Source organism: Salmo salar, chromosome ssa03 (genome assembly GCF_905237065.1).
Source record: "Salmo salar chromosome ssa03, Ssal_v3.1, whole genome shotgun sequence".
In the NCBI taxonomy this organism is placed as follows: Eukaryota; Metazoa; Chordata; class Actinopteri; order Salmoniformes; family Salmonidae; genus Salmo; species Salmo salar.
Window position 1 is genome coordinate 22,794,167 of NC_059444.1, and position 21,810 is coordinate 22,815,976.

The 21,810-nt window shown below is 41.2% G+C and overlaps 1 protein-coding gene and 1 long non-coding RNA gene across 5 annotated transcripts in view; one reads left to right on the forward strand and one right to left on the reverse strand.

Annotated features, from left to right (window-relative positions):
• The first annotated feature begins 5,021 nt into the window (after positions 1-5,021).
• LOC106599445 (high affinity cAMP-specific 3',5'-cyclic phosphodiesterase 7A) overlaps positions 5,022-21,810 on the forward strand; it is a 32,343-nt gene continuing 15,554 nt past the window's right edge. For 2 of the 4 annotated variants that reach the window (XM_014190680.2, XM_014190683.2), the window contains exon 1: positions 5,022-6,009. In XM_014190680.2, coding sequence (XP_014046155.1) covers positions 5,872-6,009 — 138 coding nt within the window. In that variant the 5' untranslated portion in view covers positions 5,022-5,871. The remainder of the gene's footprint in view (positions 6,010-21,810) is intronic. The other 2 variants (XM_045714653.1, XM_045714654.1) reach the window with 2 other exon arrangements.
• LOC106599448 (uncharacterized) lies at positions 6,116-19,363 on the reverse strand. The gene is made up of 3 exons (XR_001327458.2): positions 19,164-19,363; positions 8,052-8,108; positions 6,116-6,854 (listed from the first exon to the last, which is right to left on the reverse strand). It is a non-coding gene; the product is annotated as an uncharacterized lncRNA (long non-coding RNA).

The window sequence follows — 21,810 nt, forward strand, 5'->3', positions numbered from 1 at the left end:
GTTCTTACTATGCGTTTTGGTGTATTGAAAAATACTCTTATGTCCGTCTTTTATTTTTCTGCCATTTTTCTACCTGGCTGGCTGGCTGGCTACACACACAGTGTGTAGGTTATTTACAGTAGGAGATGGGCTTCTATCATCTTCAATCATTCTATTTGGGCTTCGATCTAAAAGGTAGCTAGCAAATGTGAAACGGATTAAAATGACAAGAGTTGACAGCTGTATGAGTTCACCATTTACACAACATATGCTGCAACCTTTTGTAATTTTAATAGTTTGTTTCATATTGGCTGGCTTCCAACAATAGCTGAATTTGCAAAGCTAGCGAGCACCAATTCAGTTTCAGTGGTGTTTGCTATAATCTTTGCTACCCGGGTTAAATAAAGGTGAAATAAAATAAATAAATAAAAGTTCACTTGCGACAATTTAGCTTTTGCAACGAGACCATTAAATATATTTAAGACAATGGTAGAAGAGAGTGTAGTTCTGTTCAGTTTGGATTTCAGTTTATCGCTAACCTTATCACAGGGACTTTGAAGCACTAACTTACATCATCTGCATGCTGATTCCATCTTTGACGACGCCACATAAATGGAATAGGTACTAGCTAGCTTAATAGTTAATATTTGCGCGCTAGCTCTGCATATTCAGCTAGTGTGTGTGCGCGATTGACTGGATTAACCTCACGTCAGTTACGTTCATTGAGTGCCTTTCAGACAGTAGATACGACCTCTCTGTTACCTAGCAAGCTAAGGAACTGGCAGTGGATCAAACCATTGTGAGGCAAAGGGTGAGGGGGTTGCAATCTTTTGAAACTTAAAAACGCGCTATTAAGTGTCTATAATCAGCACAATTGCTTTCATTGCGTATTATTAATATTATTTAAATTACATAGTTATGTTTCAGTGATATATTGGGGGGGACAAATCATATTTTTCCCAGGATGGGGGGGTCGTGTGTCCCCCCGTCCCCCCCGGGATTTCCGCCCCTGTGTGGACTACAGGAAACAGCTGGCCAAACAGGCCCCCATTAACATCAACAGGGCTGTAATGGAGCGGGTATATAGTTTCAAGTTCCTTAGTGTCCACATCACCAACGAACTATCATGGTCCAAACACACCAAGACAGTCGTGAAGAGAGCACGACAACACCTTTTCCCCCTCAGGAGACTGAAAAGATTTGGCATGGGTCCCCAGATCCTCAAAAGGTTCTACAGCGGCACCATCAAGAGCATCCTGACCGGTTGCATCGCCCCCTGGTATGCAACTGCTCGGCATCTGACCGTAAGGCGCTACAGAGGGTAGTGCGTACGGCCCAGTACATCACTGGGGCCAAGCTTCCTGCCATCCAGGACCTATATACTAGGTGGTGTCAGAGGAAAGCCCCAAAAATTGTCAGAGACTCCAGTCACCCAAGTCATAGACTGTTCTCTGCTCCCGCACGGCAAGCAGTACCAGAGTGACAAGTCTAGGACCAAAAGGCTCCTTAACAGCTTCTACCCCCAAGCCATAAGACTGCTGAACAATTAATCAAATGGCCACCGGACTATTACATTGACCCCCCCCCTCCCCATTTGTTTTGTACACTGCTGCTACTCGCTGTTTATTATCTATGCATAGTCACTTCACCCCTACCTACATGTATAAATGACCTCAACTAACCTGTACCCCAGTACACTGACTCTGTACAGGTACCCCAGTATATAACCTCGTTATTGTTATTTTATTGTGTTACTTTTTATTATTTTTTACTTTAGTTTATTTGGTAAATATTTTCTTAACACTTTCTTGAACTGCACTGTTGGTTAAGGGCTTGTAAGTTAGCATTTCATGGTAATGTCCACACTTGTTGTATTTGGCGCATGTGACAAATAAAGTTTGATTTGATTTGATAAAGGAAAAAGCTAAATTGTATTATACTGGGAAAGATGGGTTATCTGTGGACATCGGGGGGTTGGCGTTAAGAACAGAATGAATGGTGGATTGACCGCTGTGGGTGAAAATCCAGCACTTGCATAAAGAGGAAATGAGGAATATATGTATCATTATTTAACTACAAAATGAAAATATTTTTAGGTAAGGCTTACATTCACCATTTCAAAGGAAATACTGCCACCTAGCACATGGACATGGGTAGTGGAGGATAGTTGTGAAAACTCATTTTCCCAGTGTGCAAAGGTTTGTTGTAACTTACTGTCACTTTTTATAATAGAACTGTATGCAATAGCATATTTTCATCGCAGGGTGGTGACAAACACACAGGAATGTTTTGGGGCACTGTCACTGTAGTGTAGTAGAATACAGTAGGTCAGGAGACACTGAATAACATGGAGAAAATGAAATTGTAATGCCAATATAACATTGTACATATTACGTAATGCCAGTTACATATACAGTATACCACACCCGAGGGGGTGTGGTATATGGCCAATATATCATGGCTAAGGGCTGTTTGTAAGCACGAGTGCCTGGAGTGCCTGGATACAGCTCTTAGCCGTGGTATATTGGCCATATACCACAAACCCCTCGAGGTACCTTATTGCTATTACAAACTGGTTACAAATGTAATTAGAACAGTAAAAATAAATGTTTTGTCAGACCCGTGGTATATCTGATATACCACGGCTGTCAGCCAATCAGCATTCAGGGCTCAAACCACCCAGTCTACCATGGGTATGACAAAAAAATATATATGTTACTGTTCTAATTACATTGGTAAACAGTTTACAATAGCAATAAGACACCCCTGGAGTTTATGGTATATAGCCGTGTTGCGTCGTGCCTAAGAACAGACCTTAGCCATGGTATATTGGCCATATAGCACACTTCCTCAGGCCTTATTGCTTAAATATAGTATTACATTTTAAATTAGAATAGTATTGCATTTTAAATGAAAATACATAGGGCATATGGCTGATAAAGTGAACATATGGCAGGAGGAGTGAATAGTTAGTTTCTCCTGTTTTACGAACTATGGCCTCTGACGTTAATGCAAGTGTTCCTTTGGGGAAAAAACAACAACATTAATTCTGTTTACAGTGCACCTCTGCTAATCCCTGAGCCATAATTGTTATTTGGACTCCTCCCTGTGGGATGACGTGGTGGTGGTGACTGCGCATACCGTGCACACACACACACACACACACACACACACACACACACACACACACACACACACACACACACACACACACACACACACACACACACACACACCACAGCCATGGGTCTCCTAGGAAACACCCAGGTTGAAAGGCTCACCTGTGTTGTATTAGTGGCTTCCTGTCTGGCTCCTCAGGGGTCCCGCCAACGATAAGAATGTCTTCCCTGGGACTAGTCTGTGGTGTCCCAGGGTAGACATTGTTGGGGGAAATCATTCATTGAAATGGATGCCCTTTGACTTGTCTCATCACAGTGGTAGGCCTTAACAGGTGTAGTAAAGCTTCAATTACAATCACAGGGAAATCAAATGTGTAAATACACATTGTATCCATTAAAAAACGTTAAATTGAATCCATTAAAATTGTTAAAACTATTTTAAATCATAAAATTGTGCTTGTGAAATGGAGTACCTCTATTAATTCTACAAGACCTGTGCTATTTTTCTCTTGTCTCTGAATATTGACTTATTCTATGTGGATACGAGCTGGCTGCCATAGGGCTGTAGAATACGCAGTGAGTTCATGATGCAGCATCCGTATTGTAGGCCTGTACTCTATCAGCACTGTAACGGTGTTTAGTGTAGCTGCAGATGTAAATCCTTGCCCCATATCCTGCTTTTGCTGGCCTGGAGCTCCCATACATGGCCTACTTTTGGACTGGAGCGCTCTCACTCTCTCTCACACACACGCACACGCACACGCACACGCACACACACACACACAGCAGACCTCATGGTTGGATGAGGGACTTTTTTTCTCTCTCTCAAAGTCAAATTCTGCATCCCAAATGATACCCTGAAATGTGCACTAATTTTGACCAGGGAGGATAAGGTCCAGGGCCCATAAAAGGGATATAGGGTGCCATTTGTAATGGAGGCAAAGTTTCAATGCTCAGTCAGGCGTATTTCCTGTTTAGTGCTTTAGTGAAATTACTTTGTGTATCATCCAAATGACATATTTGTTTAGGAAGGTTTGCCTAGGCCTACTCCCTTCAGGCCATCCACCTTGATGCATTTAGAATCTGAACAATGTAGAACAACAGTACAATGAAGTAAAAACAATAGTTTTCAACTAAAATGTGTCCAGAATAACACATATCTCATCTGGATTTGTTCCAAAGTACTCCTATTACTATCATGACAAAGTAAGCCACAATTACATGATTCTGTTCTCCATTAACGCAGAGGTTATCTCTGCAATAATCCATCAATCATGTCACCTGTAGTTTACACTGTACAATTGGCATTTTAACATAAGAAAGCCTATGTAGTATACAAATACATTATATTTGTGACAGGGTCATCTGTGACGGGGTAATCTAAACCCTACTGCCAGGGCTATGTAAACAATCAAGATATACTCAATCAGATATGGTCTTGGGGAGTAAATAGACCAAAATGTTTGAGTCAACATTATTTCTAAGCAATTTCACCATATTGACGTAATCACAAATTTGCATCATCGTGGCTTTTTGATTGAATCTTCAAAACGTCCACATTACATAGTTTTCTTTCTTTCATACAGCTTTAACCCCAATAGCCTATACAAGATTCAATCAAGGTTTAGTTCAAATAGGCTATATTTACACGTGTTGACAACTCAATCAAATATCAACCAACTTTGGGCGTTGATCTGACGTCTTTGCACAGTACAGTGACAAAAGGGTTTATAGTCAATGCCAAAAGATTGTATAAAATACAGATGTGCAATGAACTATAGCCCAATAATGCAACGGGAGTGTGCTGTGCTTTCCATTCAGCCAATAGACTTCTATCTATTATACATGCAGTTCATCTTCATCCAATCCCAAAGAGGGTAACATCACGTAAGTAAATACAATTGGATGCTTCAGACAGGGCTAATCAGATAGTCGACAGCTCCATCTCTGGTGGGAAATTACGTTTGGGAAGAGGGTAGAACAGCGAAATATACGGACTACGGTGGCGTTGTAGCCTTTGTTGTCGTTTGCTTCTTTAATTTTCATTTTTGGACCCATGGTTACTTGTTTGTTTCGAGGTGAAGAACGCATATTTCCCCCGTGATGCTATGTAAACAATGATTGCCGTCTGTGCGCTACCGTAATTTATGCCATCAATGAGGGGGAAATGGACTGAACGCAAGCTGGTTACTTTCTCTACCGCCAAGGCACCGCTCCATGCAGGGACAGAATAAACACATTTAGTTGTAAATGAAAGTTTTATATAACATTGTAGATGACAGCTCTTATTTTCTGAATATATTTTTTCCGTCTCCGAATCGTTTTCACCATCTGGTTTTTGGTTGCTTGGACGTTGCACTGTCTCCGGGAAATAAGGATTTTTTTTATATGAGGAAGCTATTTATTACAGAGATACCAAAAAGAAAGAGGCCTTTCCGTTTTCAAGGCCGGATTTGAGTTCAATAGGGGAAAATGGTAAACAACCCAAATGGATAAAATATGGATATCATGGGACTTATTGGAACATAATATTAGAGGAGTGGGATTGCTTTCGATAACGTTTCGTGCAAGTTTGAAGTGTCAAAAAAAGAGAACAGCCCATTGTAGTCACAATCACTAAATCTATTTGACTCAAATTAAGGGAAGGGGTACTGTTGTTGTAATTGGCACATTTGCAGTTGTGCCAACAGCATATATGCACATTTTTTTTATTACATGATTTGTATGTTGCTTTTTTATTGCAATTTGAGCTGGACCGAGCTTTGACTGTTCAATGGAAGTATGTTATCAGTTACCGGTTTTGCCTCTAGACAGGCCGGTTCCTAAACATGTTCTCAGCCGTAGGGGAGCCATCAGCTTCAGCTCCAGCTCGTCTCTTTTTGGTGGACCTGCCCCAAGACAGCTGTCCAAGGTAAGCGCAAGTCAAAGAGCAATCTGGGGGAAAACGATTAGATGTTTTAATTTTCAGCTATCACATCAATGTTGGGGTTGTGCAGTGCTTGATGCTGGGAAATTACTACAATAATGTGTTTAATATTGATATATTTTGATGGAACAAAGTAGTTATTCTTTTACATTTTGAGTGGCCCACCACATTAGTTGTGTTATAGCAACTAGGCAACTTTTGCCTCATATTGACCTATATGACCCCTCCACAGGAATGCTCACAATGGGCACATTTAACATTCTTTATCAATCTTTGTTATTAAGTCTCTTAGATCAATGAGATGGCTGACTTGACCTGTGTGATAAAACCCTCATCCATAATAATATGACCAATGAAAAACATTAGTGATATTATTGTACTAATGTTTTAAGCCCCCCTAATATGTAATGCATAGAGATTGAGCCATTAAACCTGATTGAAGTTAACCAAAACAGCTTATCTAGCTCCAAAAATACACTATATTTAGTGTACTGTCTGGTCTGGGCTGTTGACAACATTTTATAGTAGAGGCCTTGTTTTTCATGCCTTCAAGACAGTTTTTGAGAACAGAGTTTCTGTATAACTCAAACATCTCTAGATAACTTGTAAGGATGACACGGTAAACTGCTGAACGAGTCCATCATCCATCATCAGTCATTGCCACCCCTTGGTGCTGAGCCATCCATGCAGAAGGGGTATGTCTTGGGTAGGCCTGCTGGGATGGCCTGGTGTACGCTGGAGGTTTCTATGTCCCATATGTCTCTGGATGCTTTGCAGGCATATGGCAGATATACTGTAGTAGAAGCCGGCTGACACTTTAACAAACAAACCTAGAGAAAAGGAAAAACACATAATAACCAAAGCATAACCTCACAGTATACACAAAGCTATTATTTCAATCAAAGGTGCTTGATCTAAGTAGCCATGATAAAGAATATTGGGTAACACTTTACCTCAAGGTACCCTTTTTAAGGGGGTTGTAAAGGGTCTGTAAGTAGTTAAAGGGATACTTTGGGATTTGGCAATGAAGCCCTTGTCTTCCCCAGAGTCAAATGAACTCGTGGATACCATTTTTGTCTCTGCATGCAATTTGAAGGAAGTTGCTAACTAGCATTAGCGCAATTGCTAACTAGCGTTAGCGCAATGACTGGACATCTATCTTTGTCATTGTGCTATGCTAGCTGTTACCATAGGCTTCTAGTCATTGTGCTAATGCTAGTTAGCACTGGCTCACAAAACTACCTCTAACTTCCTTCATACTGGACACAGACAAAATAAATGCTATCCATAAGTTCATCTGGCTCCAGGGAAGTAGATAAAGGTCTTCATTGCCCAAATCCTGAAGTATCCCTTTAAATGGCACTTCATTATTAGGTAATATGTAGTTGATAAATCATTTTAACAAGCAGTTGTTTTACTTCTTTTGAAAGAACCCTGATTATCTTTCTTTAGTTTAGATAAGGTTGTGATAGTTACTCAGTCTGTCGTCAATGTGCAATGTGGTAAGAATGCTGGAGGTGCAGTTTTGTGACTTGTGTTTCACAACTTACTTGTGTAGCCTCCTTAGGGGCCGAGTTGAGTGACTCAATCTCGTTATGTGATTTGGGTTGTTTTGACGCCATCATGCAATCTATTTTGGCAACTTTTTAAACACAGTAATTAATACAACATAGGCCTACTGTATTATTCTGTATGGTGCCTGGTCTTGAGTTTCTTAGGGGTTTATATATTTCTGTTTAACACATCATTGTATAGGGTTGTTTTCTGATATTAATTAGATATTCTCTTGTAATGCTTCCGCTATGGTCATTGACATCTATCTGTTTCTGCTGCTGAAATTCAGAGCTGCTGAAATGCATTGAATATTGGCAATACCTGATCTATTATTTAACATTTTAAGATAACTTTGTACTGTTCAAGGCCTCATTGTAATGACTCAAAGGAAGGTTAAATTGTTTTATGTTTACATAATAACAGAGTCCAAATGGAAGCTATTCATGAGGCCGACATGACATGATGGCCCTTACCTCACACTTTACCTCAAACTGCACTGCAGACTTCACAGGCCTGCATCACTCTGGGATCTGTGAGAGGCCAGTAAGGGTGTGTGATTAGTTTATGAACCCCTTAGAATGCTACCATCAAGACTGTTTGCCTTTCCCCTATATCTCTGATTGTATTTTATGGCCCTCCCTGAGCCAGACCCGTGGTCTGTTCCATTAAGAGAAGGGTCCATTCAGTCCACACACACACACACCGTCTGAAGTGTGATTTACTACAGGCAACACACTGGGAGGAATATGGAGATGCTCACACTGCTTTCCACACTGAAGTGCCACAATTCATGGGGAAGCTTTGAATTTGTGAAGCACCTTAGAACAGTTTTACCTTTTGTCCCTTCTACTGTTTAGAGACAGCATGTGTTTTGGGGACAGGACACATAGAGGCTAGGGGAGAGTTAATCCATTCTGTCCTTCTCCTCACTCAGCTTTATTGGTTACATCTTTGAAGTCGGTCAGCCCAGTAGAATTGATATGGGATAAACCTGAGCATTTTATAATTTTGCTTATATTTGTCCTGTTACACACACATGTGTAATGGATTTTTTTTTTTTTGCATTTCTCAACTCCCCTGAGACACCCAGAGGGAGTGGGGTCACAGCCTGGGTCAGCATTGCACAGTGCACCTGGCACAATTAGGGTTAAGTGCCTTGATCAAGGGCACAGTTGCAGATAGGTCTGTAACTAAGGTAAGCGTATACTAAACCTTGCTCAGATGTTAAGAACTTTGAATAATAAAGAATGATGTAGATAAGGGGACTGCTGTTGAAGGGGTAGGGAAGGGCCAGTGATGTAAAGAGGAGTCTAGATGCAGTCTGAGTGGCGTGCGTAGGACTGGGAAGCCTGTTGAGACATTAGAGCCAAAGCCCCTGTGACTGTGTGATGTGTCCATAGTTGAACTATGTCAAAGGCATCTGATCTGAATGAAAAACAGTCATTGAACACATGCATTACATTGTCTGTTCTCTGCAGCAATTTTTTTTTTTATTGGACTACAGGTACTGTCTCTGGTTAAGTTATTGGTCATTTCAGCTTTTAGCGTATTTCAGCTTTCAGCGCAATGGTCATTTCAGTTGTGGCCTACACCCTGAGGTTCTATGCAAAATAGGGGGGAGATGACAGTACCCTACATGGTGTTGTGTCCGTTACAAATAAATATGCAATACTTATGTATTCCACGGGCCTGTAGCTGATAGGATAGCCTTGTTCAAGCTTCAGGTAAATTTACCTGTCACACTGTTCGTGGACCAGTATCCTGTCAGATTTGAATATATGGTCAAGTTTGGTTTGCATGAAGTCTGAATTTGCATGATATTTGACAGCTTCTTAGGCTTAAGGGGGGGACTGATACTAAACGCAAGTCCAGGTTGCGTCCCAATAATCTGTCTTTTGACTAAGTCCAGCACTGTAAAGAAACGTTTCTTATGACCTTATTTTTTTACCCAGTTTCATTTGCATGTTTGTGTCCTGCCAAACTGGAATTAAAGCTCAAACGAGTCTTCTTTAAAACGAGCTCACGTGTTTTCAAACAAGTCTTGTATTCAAAGCTCACACATGCTTTCAGAATGAAATACCTTGTAAATCCTTGAATGGAATGGCCTAGCACGTGTATTAAAATCTTGTTATTGTAGCTTTCCCCAACCGCCCCATCATATAGACAGAAACATGATGAGCTGGAAAAACAAACAAACCTGTGTTATGCTGTTTCCAGCACTCGGATGGCTTTATCATCATCACACTTATCATCATCGCACGTGACTATAGGGACAGATGCTACATCCCAAATGACACCCTATTCCCTATATAGTGCACGACTTTTGACTAAAGCACTATGGGCCCTTTAAAAGTAGTGCACTATATAGGAAATGGGGTGCCATTTGGGATGCGGTCAGACCTGTCCAGTATAAGATTGTTTGTCGTCGTCACATTATTACCCTGGAAAGTGTTATGTGGAATATTATCTCTTAAATGGATTTCCATTTTATCTTTTGAAAGAGCTTGCTCAGTTTGTTTTTGTAGGACACAGCACACTTATGGAAAAAGTAGTGTTTGTATTCCCATTCCCAACATATGACAAAGAGGAAGTTAACGTTACAGCTGACATTTGGTTACTATTTAGGCCTGCTTTCAAATGCCTGCCATCTTTTCTTTTTCTAACAACTGACCTTTTGACATAAGACATTTTCAACATTAAGGTCTGGTGTTTGTCATATTAATCATTTCGAGGAATAAGCATTTAACGTTGAGAAATCGTAACTATCCTCGTGTATTAGTGGCCCCTCTGATGCTGAGGTCGAGGGAATAATCAGGAAACATCCCAAGTGTCCCGTTAGCTCATTTAAAAAATAAAAAATAAAAAAATGTTTTAGTGGAATGTTTGCATAGATGTCCTTGCAGGAACTCTGCTGCTGCTTGGAGGACCGTTTCCCAAGCCATGAGCATGTGTGACTTCCTGTTCCTGTGTAGTGCTGTGGGTCTGAGCCCTGGTCTGATGCTCTTTATGTAAGAGACCTTGTGATGGTGCTCTAATTCTGGTCCCCGTTCACCACACTTATCAGCTGTGATGTCAACGTAGGTTGGGAGTCTAATTCGGGCTGTGCACTGCCTGGCTATGAGGGCATACCTAACTCCTTCAGTTTTGGGACTGAATTTATTCAAGGCTACAGCTCCAGAGCGTCTCAGAGAAACTTTCCCCTCTTTTTGTCTCTCTCTTCCTTCAACAGCTTGCCAGACTGACTTGTATTGTGTAACACGTTAACAGTACAACTGAATCTTTCTTTATGTAGCGAAAGGAGCCACATTGTTCTGATGACGTTAAGTGCATAGTAGAACAGAGACTTGGGAATGTCAGTGATCTCATTCCCCTCATGTTAAATACTCATAGTATAAACGTTTTGTCTTAACCTTGGCAGCACATCCTGTTGGACTATGTTGCTGTGGCAAGATGAAGTACATGTACAGTAAGGGCTGGGAACACTCATGATGTTCTGCCAGATGGTCCAATGGGAATTGTACTGATCTGGTACTTGGTTGTGATTCTAACAAAGTGGATTTTCCACAAGGTGGATTTTTGACTACTAGGTAAAAATCTATCTTTATCAACACTGGATTGATTTGACTAAATGCATAGCTCTCATTATGTGCTCCGTGTTTCATATTGACTATTCATATGACTCTATGGAAACTCCCAAAATTGCCATGCTTACAGAAAGGCACACATACTGTAAAAGCCAGGCTAGGCAGTAATCTCTTTGTCACTTTTTTAGTTTGTCAAACCCCTACATCATGAATAATGTGACAGAGGTGTAAGAGTGATGTACACTGTGCTCCTCTACCCCATCCCTCCCCCCTTGTCTGTGTCAGAGTGTTTATGATGTTATTTGGCTATTGCCAAAGTGCTGAACAGTCCTTCCAGGGCTGAAGGGAGAGAGCGTGGTGTGTGATGCTCATACCAGCCCTTCGCTTGGCTGGCAGCTGGGTGACCTGGTGCATTCCCCTATACAGCCAGCAAGACAGTCAGGCAGTCCCAGGAGTGTTAGGAGTGGGCAGTCAGTCAGGTGATAGCTAGCACTGGAGCTTAGACAGCTGCACAAGGCTCCACTTACTCCCCGTCCGTCCCTGTGTCCCTCCTGCCTGCCTGGGCCTTGAGCTGTCCTTCATCTGCGTGTCTGCTAATATTTATCAGGGCCGAAACCACGACACAGAAACACACGCATGTACAGCCAGGGAGAGGGACTATGAACCTCGGCCGCGAGGTCCAATGGGAATTGTACTGATCTGGTCCTTGGTTTTGATTCTAACGAGGTGGATTTCCCACAAGGTACGGTAGGGACTCTGACACCAGCAGACAGTCAGTTTGGACTACTAGGTAAACTATCGCTGCCTCTCTATCAACACTGAGCTGATTTGATTTTGAAAAGGATATCTCCAGCGCAGACAGATGGACTGTGTGTCTGTTTACTTCCTTACTGGGAAAGGAGGTGGGGTGTGAGTCACTATGAGCTCACGCTGTGATCGTCTGCTATTCTCAGGGACTGATATTTTGTTTTGATTTTGACTAGTTTCATCAGGAACAGTTGAGTCTTTCAAATGGTACAGAATAAGCAGAATACCACATTGGATTTTAGTGAAATAGTTTTCGTAGTAGTATGGTCAAATGTTGTAGTGCTTGTTGTTTATCTTTTAGGTACACCAGTGGGGACCTGTTAGGGTTCCATCATAATTTAAAGGGGCAGTGCCGTCAAAAGTGATTTCCGTTTTTTAAAAATAATATTTCCACACTGAGGTCGAAATTATACTCTGAAATTGTGAAAATTATGATAATGCCCTTTTAGTGTAAGGATTTTTGTCTGGAATTTTAGCCTGTTCAGGTGGGATGGAGTTTTTGGTCCAGAGCATAATATTACAATCTGATCTGATTATTCTGACCAATGACAAGTCATCTTTTATTTGCATATGTGTCCTCCTACTTTGAAGTGATAAGAAGGTAGGTTCGTCAACACTCTAGAGAGCCTATCTGCCAATCAGGGCTGTGTATGTAAATATATTTAAATGTGTATCAACTTGCCAACACGATCAGACTGAACATTTCAATGGCAAAAGGAGGCTCAGGGAAATAAATGCAATAGAAAAATACACACAGTGATTTATTAGATACACAGTGATGATTTAAAAAATACTGCATGGGGACTTTAATGACAAAAGCTCTATGTCCAAAATCATTGAGGCGTCATTGACTCAGTCTTTGGGTGGTGGGAAAGTGAGTGGTGACATTTGAGTGGTTCTCTTTGCTCCATGTGGTTTGTGTGATTTTTCCCAGTGGACAATCCTGAAACCCAATCCTGTTGCTGCTAATTAGACAGCTTTCTCTCTGCAAGCAATTTCCCACGGGCCAGCGGTGTTTTGTTTCATTAGCTGAAACTGAGCTTGGGTAAGGGTTTGGCCAACAGTACTGGAATCTTTCACAGATCCCTTTAAATCCCATTAGCTACTTAAAGTAACGATTCACCCATTTTGAATGTTATATTCTTTTTGTGCATCTCTGGGCGATGTTCTATCACTTTCCTGGGTAATTTCATGTTTTCATGCGTTTCTGAGCTATTGCCGTTTAAGCAGGCAGAAATTTGGCCGGTATGACGTAGCATTGCGATAAAGCCACTCTCACTACACTGGAAGTTAATAGGAAAATTACTTTTAGATTGCAAAAACGTCTATCATACATGTCAGATTTCAATACTGACCGATGTCATAACGCGGGAGGTTGTCTGCTCGAATGAGCCATTTGATCATATTTTTGCAATATTCCTACGTCGAGAAATGTGTAATTTAACAGATGGTCTAACACATTTCTCCCATTTGTCAGCCTCGTCAGTCCAGGGTGTATTACATGCAGTGGAGGCTGGTGAGGGGAGGACGGCTCATAATAATGGCTGGAACGGAGCCAATGGAAGGGCATCAAACTATAGCTGCGTTCGAATACTCATACTAACTGTACTATTTGTAATGTAAAATGTAGTATATAGTATGTACTGTATACTGAACTCACTAAATGTACAGTAGCCCTTATCCAGCTATCCAGTTAGCTAAACACTCATTCAAATAACTCTGTGAGAAGCAGGGTGCCGTTTTGGATTTTTACTTGAATCACACTGTGAAAGCTCAACAAACACAAAAGTACATGTTTTCAGTTACAGTAGAATAGAGCACAGAATGTGTTCCACAATAACTGAACTAAATGTATGAAAATAGGAGTAAGAGTACTCAATCTAGAGCCAAATATAAAGTTACTAGAATGTAACTGTATGCTTGATACTGCTCAGCTAGGTGTCCCTAGTGAGAACTTGCACATCTTACACATTGCTTCACTTCTGAACTGCTTCTTGTCACATGACACAAACGGGTAAATTCTACACTGCTGCACTTAAACTGCCACTAAGGGTGCTAAATGTCTAACAGGTCCAGAACACTCCCCTTCTGGGGTCTTTAATGATCCCACATAAACCTAACTTGACCACTGGGGTCTTCCAAAGAAAGAAGGAGAATCACTTCGGAAATAGGCCGAGAGAAGACTTTCATAGCTCCCTCCTTGACGACTCTCACGTTGACTTTCCTCAGCATCCCATCCCGGCTGGGAAGGGTCTTCACAACGATGGCCATAGGCCATTCATTTATTTTAGCCTGACTGTCCTTCATGAAGACAACATCTCCTTCTTTAAGATCTGGCCTCTTGTCCTGCCACTTGCGTTGGCTCTGCAGCGTGCAGAGATACTCCCTCCGCCACCTGTTCCAAAAGGTGTCCATTAGACTTTGTACCTGCTTCCACTCTTGCTTGTAGAGTACTACTTCCCCGAACTTGCCTGGTGGAGGAGGGGGGACACCAGTCTTCTGGGTCAAGAGCATAGCTAGAGTGAGGATGAGGGGTGATTCCGGGTCTGAAGATACTGGGATGAGAGGCCTGGCATTCATCACTGCAGTGACCTCGGCCATCAGTGTTGTCAGGACTTCATGTGTAAGGCGGGAAGATCCACATTGGAGGAGCATGCAGTCGAGGAAACGACGTGCAATGCCAATCATCCGCTTCCATGCACCACCCACATGGGATGAGTGAGGTGGGTTGAACACCCAGGTAAATTTCTGTTCTTGGAGATACAGTTGAAGTCGGAAGTTTACATACACATTAGCCAAATACTCAGTCTTTCACAATTCCTGACATTAATCCTAGAAAAAATTCCTTGTCTTAGGTCAGTTAGGATCAGCACTTTATTTTAAGAATGTGAAATGTCAAAATAATAGTAGAGAGATTTATTTTAGCTTTTATTTATTTCATTACATTCCCAGTGGGTCAGACGTTTACATGCATGGTAGCATTGCCTTTTAAATTATGTCAATTAGCCTATCAGAAGCTTCGAAAGCCATAACTTAATTTTCTGGAATTTTCCAAGCTGTTTAAAGGCACAGTCAACTTACTGTATGTTAACTTCTGACCCACTGGAATTGTAATACAGTGAATTATAAGTGAAATAATCTGTCTGTAAACAATTGTTGGAAAAATTACTTGTGTAAAGCACAAAGTAGATGTCCTAACCGACTTGCCAAAACTATAGTTTGGTAAGAAGAAATGTGTGGAGTGGTTGAAAAACGAGTTTTAATGACTCCAACCTAAGTGTATGTGAACTTCCGACTTCAACTGTACCTCTCCACGCTTTCTGAACTGGAGCTTGATCCATCCATCCTCAGGTCTCGGCAAGCACCAACAAAGTTTGCACCACAATCTGAACGTATCTGCTTTGCTATGCCTCTGATTGAGGAGAATCTTCTCAGGGCGTTTATGAAGCTGGAAGCACTTAGTGATTCAATTACTTCTATGTGTACAGCTTTTGTGCACATGCACAAGAACATCACCGCCCACCTTTTGCTATTGGCGTGCCCTCTTCTGTTGCGGCGTGAGACCACCTCCCATGGGCCGAAAACGTCCCCGCCTACTTATGTGAAAGGTGGTGCTACCTGTAGTCGCTCAGCTGGCAGTTCTGCCATCTGCTGGTGTTCTGTCATCCCGCGGAGCTTCTTGCATGTGACACACTTGAAGAGTGCACCGCTGATATCTCTTAGCTCCAACCAACCAGAATCCATCTGCTCGTATGGTACCCTCTGTGAAATGTCTCCCTTGATGCTTCACAGCCTCATGGCGGTGACGCACAAGCAAGGTTGCCAGGTGGTGACGACCAAGAATGATGATGGGGTTGACATCGTTTGTTCGTAATTTAGATTGCTCGATTCGGCCTCCGACTCTGAGCAGTCCGTCACGGTCAATGATGGGATGCAGACTTTGTAGACTGCTGTCAGGTAGGAAAACTGCGTTCTGCTGCTATGCACCTAAATTCCTCTGCATCACACTCGTCTTGGACACTCTATCACAAGGACTTTGGCTCTTTCTATCTCTTCTTCACTGCGATTCTTCAGACAGATGTGCCATCCATGGCAGCTGCTCTCTTGCGCAGGCTGAGAGAAGATCCGAGCTGTATGGATTAAGCGTGCTACTGTCCTTATGAGACTGTCCTGACTTTGGCTTCTCTACGGATGAAGTTGGTGAACACCCAGAATGGAGGGAAGGTGACATTGTTTTCTAGTTTGAATTTTGACCCGTATGATGTCCACTTTTCCTGCAGGCCATGTGGGAGCTTCTCTACGATAGGGCTCACCCTTCTGGATGTGTCCAGGTACAATAGGCCAGGCAAGTAGCCATCTTGCTTTGCAGCTTTGAGCTCCAATGGTAGATCTCCAAGGTCACAGAGTCTCTGGGGTTCTTTATTTGCCACTTTGGGGATGTTCTCCAACTTGGCAAAGATAGCCCTTTCAATGGCTTAGGGTGAACCATAGCTTTCCTCAAGTCTCTTCCAGAGCATCATCAGCGCAGCTGGCGGATGTCTGGCATGGACTGCCTTTATCCTACGTGCCTCCTTGGAAGACTCTGCACCAAGCCATTTGATGAGCAGGTCAAGCTCTTCTCCTGCTGAAAGGCCTAGCTCTGATGTGGTATTACGGAATGAGGCTTTCCAAGCCCAATAGTTCTCAGGTTCATCATCGAATGTGGTTAACCCTGTAGTGACCAACTGGCTGCGGGCAAGGTCGTAGGTGGTGGGGGTTACGCCATGGTCACCTTGAGTAGAGGCTCTGCAGGGGTTCCCATGGGAACAAGTAGGAAACTGCTGGTGACTTTCTTCTTTTATCCCCCCATTCCTCTGGTTGTTGGCCTTACTCGGGCTGGCGAGGGTCGTATGACCTGGTGTAGGTTGTTCATCTGTGTGTGTTTGGTTGGTGGCACGTGCACGTTACCTGATGTAACTGTGTCAGCAGAGTCACATGGTTCTTTGTCCCTCACTCTGTTGAACTGCTGACTTGAACTAAGGCTAGCGTGTATCACATAGTCCAAGGTGCCTTGAAGGCGTTTCTGACGTGGGACTGGGGGTGAGAACCTGCCGGCCAAACCAAGATCTACTTCCTGTAGAGCTGCCTTCAGTATTTCTGCTTCAGCTAGAGCAGCATCTTTCTTTTTCTCTTCTTGCAGGGCATCCAAGGTAGCTTCGAGGCGGGCCTTCTTAGCCATTAAGGTTATCTCTCTCTTCACGTAAGCTGCTCTGGCTTGGGCTGCTTCTGCTTTGGCTGTCGCTCACGGGTAGCTGTGCTTGTCTGTTCACTATATTGGACTCGCTAAATGTACAGTAGCCCCTTATCCAGTTAGCTAAACACTCATTCAAATAACTGCCGTTTTGGAAGTTTACTTGAATCACATTGTGAAACTGCAACACAAAAGTACATGTTTTCAGTTACAATAGTGTAGAGCACAGAATGTCTTCCACAATAACTGTATGAAATAAGGAATAAGAGTACTCAATCTAGAGCCAAATATAAAATTAAGTTACTAGAATGCAACTGTATGCTTGATATTGCTCAACTAGGTGTCCCTAGAGAGAAATAGCATTAAAGCTAATGCAAAGTAGCTAACTAGATTATTCGTCTTTTACAGAAATATAAATTATGTGAAAAATGTACCTTGTGTTAATAAACAAATGTACTTAGACATTGCGTCATGCAAAGCTTATAAAGAAGGATGTTGAAGGATTGTAACTACTCTGTCACACTTGCACATCTTACATATTGCTTCACTTCTGAAAACTGCTTCCTGTCACATGACACAAACAGGTAAATTCTACACTGGTGTGCTTAAACTGCCACTAGGGGGTGCTAAACAACTAACAGGTCCAGAACTGAATGCTTATTGGTCATAGTATTGATATAGTTAGTATGCCATATGTTCCCGGATGTTGTACTACATTCGCCAAAATAGGAGGTATACAAGCAGTCGACACTTTCTGTGCTTTTAGGCCCCATAATTAAATTATTCAGAAAATGGGCGTGGCTTCACATCTTTTTCAGATTTTAAGAAAATGGCGGAAAATATGCAGCCAAAGTCCAACGAGAGTGGATACAAATTCATTGCTTTAACTAATTATGAAAAATGTTAAGAAAATGTTGAGCAATGTAATGACTTTTCAAATAAGTTACCTTACACGTTATGTTGGCTGACAATTTGCTAGCTACGCTATCGTTACAAACCACATAGCATATCATTACAGCAGTATGTATCGGTAGGTTAGCTAGCTACCTAATGTTAGTTGGCTACTAATACATCAAACATGCATGTATATTAACTATATGCGATCTAACTAACTACCCAATATTTATTGACTTGATTATTCCCGTCATTCTTAGTTTAGCTAACTGGTATAGTTGTTGTGCATTCTCAATGGACATTCGGGTGCTTTCGGAAATTCGCTCTGGCTATCTACTCTGATTTTTCACCTCGTCTCATCTGAGTGTACCAGAGCGTAGAATAACTGATGAATTTAACAACGCTCAACACCAGTTAAATATGGCCGGTGTCAGTAAATGTTGGCAAAAAAGCGTAATTAAATTGTTGCCAGCAGCACAGTTACAGTCACCAACGCTCTGGATAACATGAAAACTGCCTAACCACCTCTGCTAGGGCAGGTAAAATGGTCAGAGTGAGGGGTTCTCTCATTTGTGTCTGGAAGTAGCTAGCCAAAGTTAGCTAGTTAGCTTGACTGCCGTTGTAAGGTCAGAACGCTCAAATCAACCCTACTGCCCAGCCAGAGCGTCCAGTGTGGACTCTGAACGCTCCAAATTTACAAACTGACAATCTGATAACGCTCTGAATTTATGAACGCCCAGAGTACACTCTGGCACTCCAGATTTGAATTGAAGAAGAACACTCAGTCATAAAATGTCTAGCTAGTAATTTGTTATGCTAACAAGGTAGTAAGAGGTTGCATTGCTACAGCATCAACTTTCGATAGACAGGCAGGCGAAGTACTATTACGCTCAACTTAAAGGATACCGTTCGTTTACAGTGTACTGAAATGAACACATAGTATATACTCATTAAGTATGTATTATGTTAGTATGGGTATTCGAACACCGCTTATGTGTTTGATACTATTCTACTTATTCCGCTCCAGCCATTACAACGAGCCTGTCCTCCCCAATTAAGGTTCCACCAACCTGTGATTGCATGTTGCATTTGCAAATGTCAGACTCCACTCTGTGAGGCACATCGATCTGCAGGTTGAACATGGTGAGATTGTAGACTCCTAAATTGATAGTGCAGGTTGTTTAGGTGATTTTACTGCTAACTAACTACTTCACATGCTGATATTGTCTTTGGTATTGTGTGTAGCTACGTTTGCTAGCTAGCTAGCTAGCCAGCCAGCCCATAGAGTGCATTGCATTGTGGATTTTGTAGTCGACTTGAACTGCTACAGATTTCCACAACAATTTTCACATGTTGCTACCAATCTCAATATAACAACAAAATGAAACATTTGTTCACAAAAAATATTCTTCTCACGTTTGTTCTTACATATTCATGTAAATTATAGGAATGAGTGGTTTTGGGTGGATTTTTCTTTTTAAGAGTGTTTGTATTGAGAGTTTGTCTATCATCATACTTCTAAGGTCTAAGTTAAAGGCAGTGAGTTTTGTGTATGTAAGACGTAATAGTGGTGGTATTAGTGGTAGTCGCGGCTCTAAAGTGTGACCATATTGGTCGCATATTCTCCTAAATATTTTGCTGTGAGACTTGGAATTGTAACTTTGGGAAAAGAAATCTACCAAATAATTGTGGTAACACTTTATTTTCCGGGTCTGTAATAAACCATTTATAAATTGTGTGTTCACCATTTATGAATCATTACTCCCACATGTATAAACCATTTATTAATCATTAAAGTATTTTTGCAATTGCTATTCTAAATGGAGCGCTATTTATACTTTATGAATACTTTGAGTGTTTTAAGTGACCAGTGTAATTTCTCACATAAAGATGGGCGTGCCATTGGTAGACATTTCTGCAGTTCCTGGTTAAAGAATAAGCACACAACACAGGATGTTTTCAGGAAATACATATGTGTGAATAACTAGCTGACTAACATTTACAAATGTGGGAGTAATGATTTAATTAATGGTAAAGTGGTTTAATGCCTTTATAAATGGTTTATTATGGACCCTTAAAATAAAGTGTTACTGTAATTGTTTGGCCTTCGCTTTACCGCTGTTTGAGTGCTATAAAGAAAAAGGGGGTGCAGGTTCGTGAGGTGGTTCCATTACTGCAGAGAAAACCGCTTCTTTCTAGCCCAAACCGTTCCAAAATTGTGTCCCGTAATACAGGCGCTAGGTATTTTATTTTACTTCTATTGCGCATTGGCGCTGGAGCTGTTTGCATCTCCATTGGTGGGCCTCATTCATAAACCATGTTTACATTCATAAACCATGTTGTGAGCCTTTCTAAAACTACTCGCAGGCCTTTAACACCTTCTTACGTCATGTTACCTCATTAGGCTAGCTAGCAACCTGGTAAATTGACCAGTATATCCAAACATTTGGGGGCACAGAAATAATGGAAAAGGGATAGCTTCTTCAGGAGATCAATGATCACACACAAACTTGACATTCTTAAATTGACAGTGTACAATTTTCAATGTAGTACATCTCAATAGGGAACAGTGCTTTTTACACAATGTAGAAACCTAATATTCCACAAATGACTTCGTAATTTCAAGAACAGGTATTTGTATCAACATTTTTGCTTTTTTTATTTTCTTTTAGCAAGGAGTCACCATTGAGACCAGTGTCTCTTTTTTTTTTTCAAGAGAGTCCTGCATGTACAATTTTATAACAAAAAAATCGAATACAATGTAAAATCCAGCACGACACACATTGCACAGACAAACATAAATAAATCAAATAAAATTGTATTGGTCACATACACATATTTAGCAGATGTTATTGCGGGTGTTGCGGAAATGCTTGTAAAATATAAAGTTAATTCCGGCTGTATGTAATAACACCAAAAACATTCTGGGCTAATGATTTAAGAAATAGCACACACAAAAAAACACTGCAACTGTTGCTTAGGAGCTAGAAGCAGAGCTGCCATATCTGTTGGCACAATCTTTTCCTACAAAACACAATCAACTTAAACACATTCTTTATTAAAAATTCTTCTGTCCAACTTCTAACCTGTCTCAGGGACACTAAGGCCTCTGAGTACTGTTTTGGGGAGATTATTCCAAACATATGGAGCAGAAAAACTGGAAGGCGTCTCCACAGTTAACCAACTGTGTGAACTGGTTTGATAACTTGTAATCATGGACTCTTAATAATAAACCCTTTATAATAAACAAATGCCTTTACAGTGGTACATATTAGTTTCTAGGGCACAACATGTGCTTCAAAAGTATCTAGAATTAATATAGGCTGTATCTCAATCAGTTAAAAAAAAAAATGTTCTGGTGCTCCTAACTTCTTAAAATTGGGAGCACCAGTGTTACCAAAATTTATTTTATTTTTTTAGATCCCTGGTAGTAGTAGTACAGTGGTAGTATGTGTAGTAACAGAAGTAGTAGTAGTATATTGGTTTAGCAGCAGAATCATAGAAACATCATCCATTGATTATTTTATTGGTGGACTTAAGACAGGCCAGTCGTAGAAAGTCTTTAGGAGTTTTATGATGGATAACTGAGTTGGGACACAGGGTTGAAATAAATCATCTGAATGTGATGTTGAGTTAGAAGAAATTGTGGGTAGCGAGGAATAACAGTGCATTTCTGTTCATTCACCAAACTTTATGGTTTTTGGAAGAAACTGTACC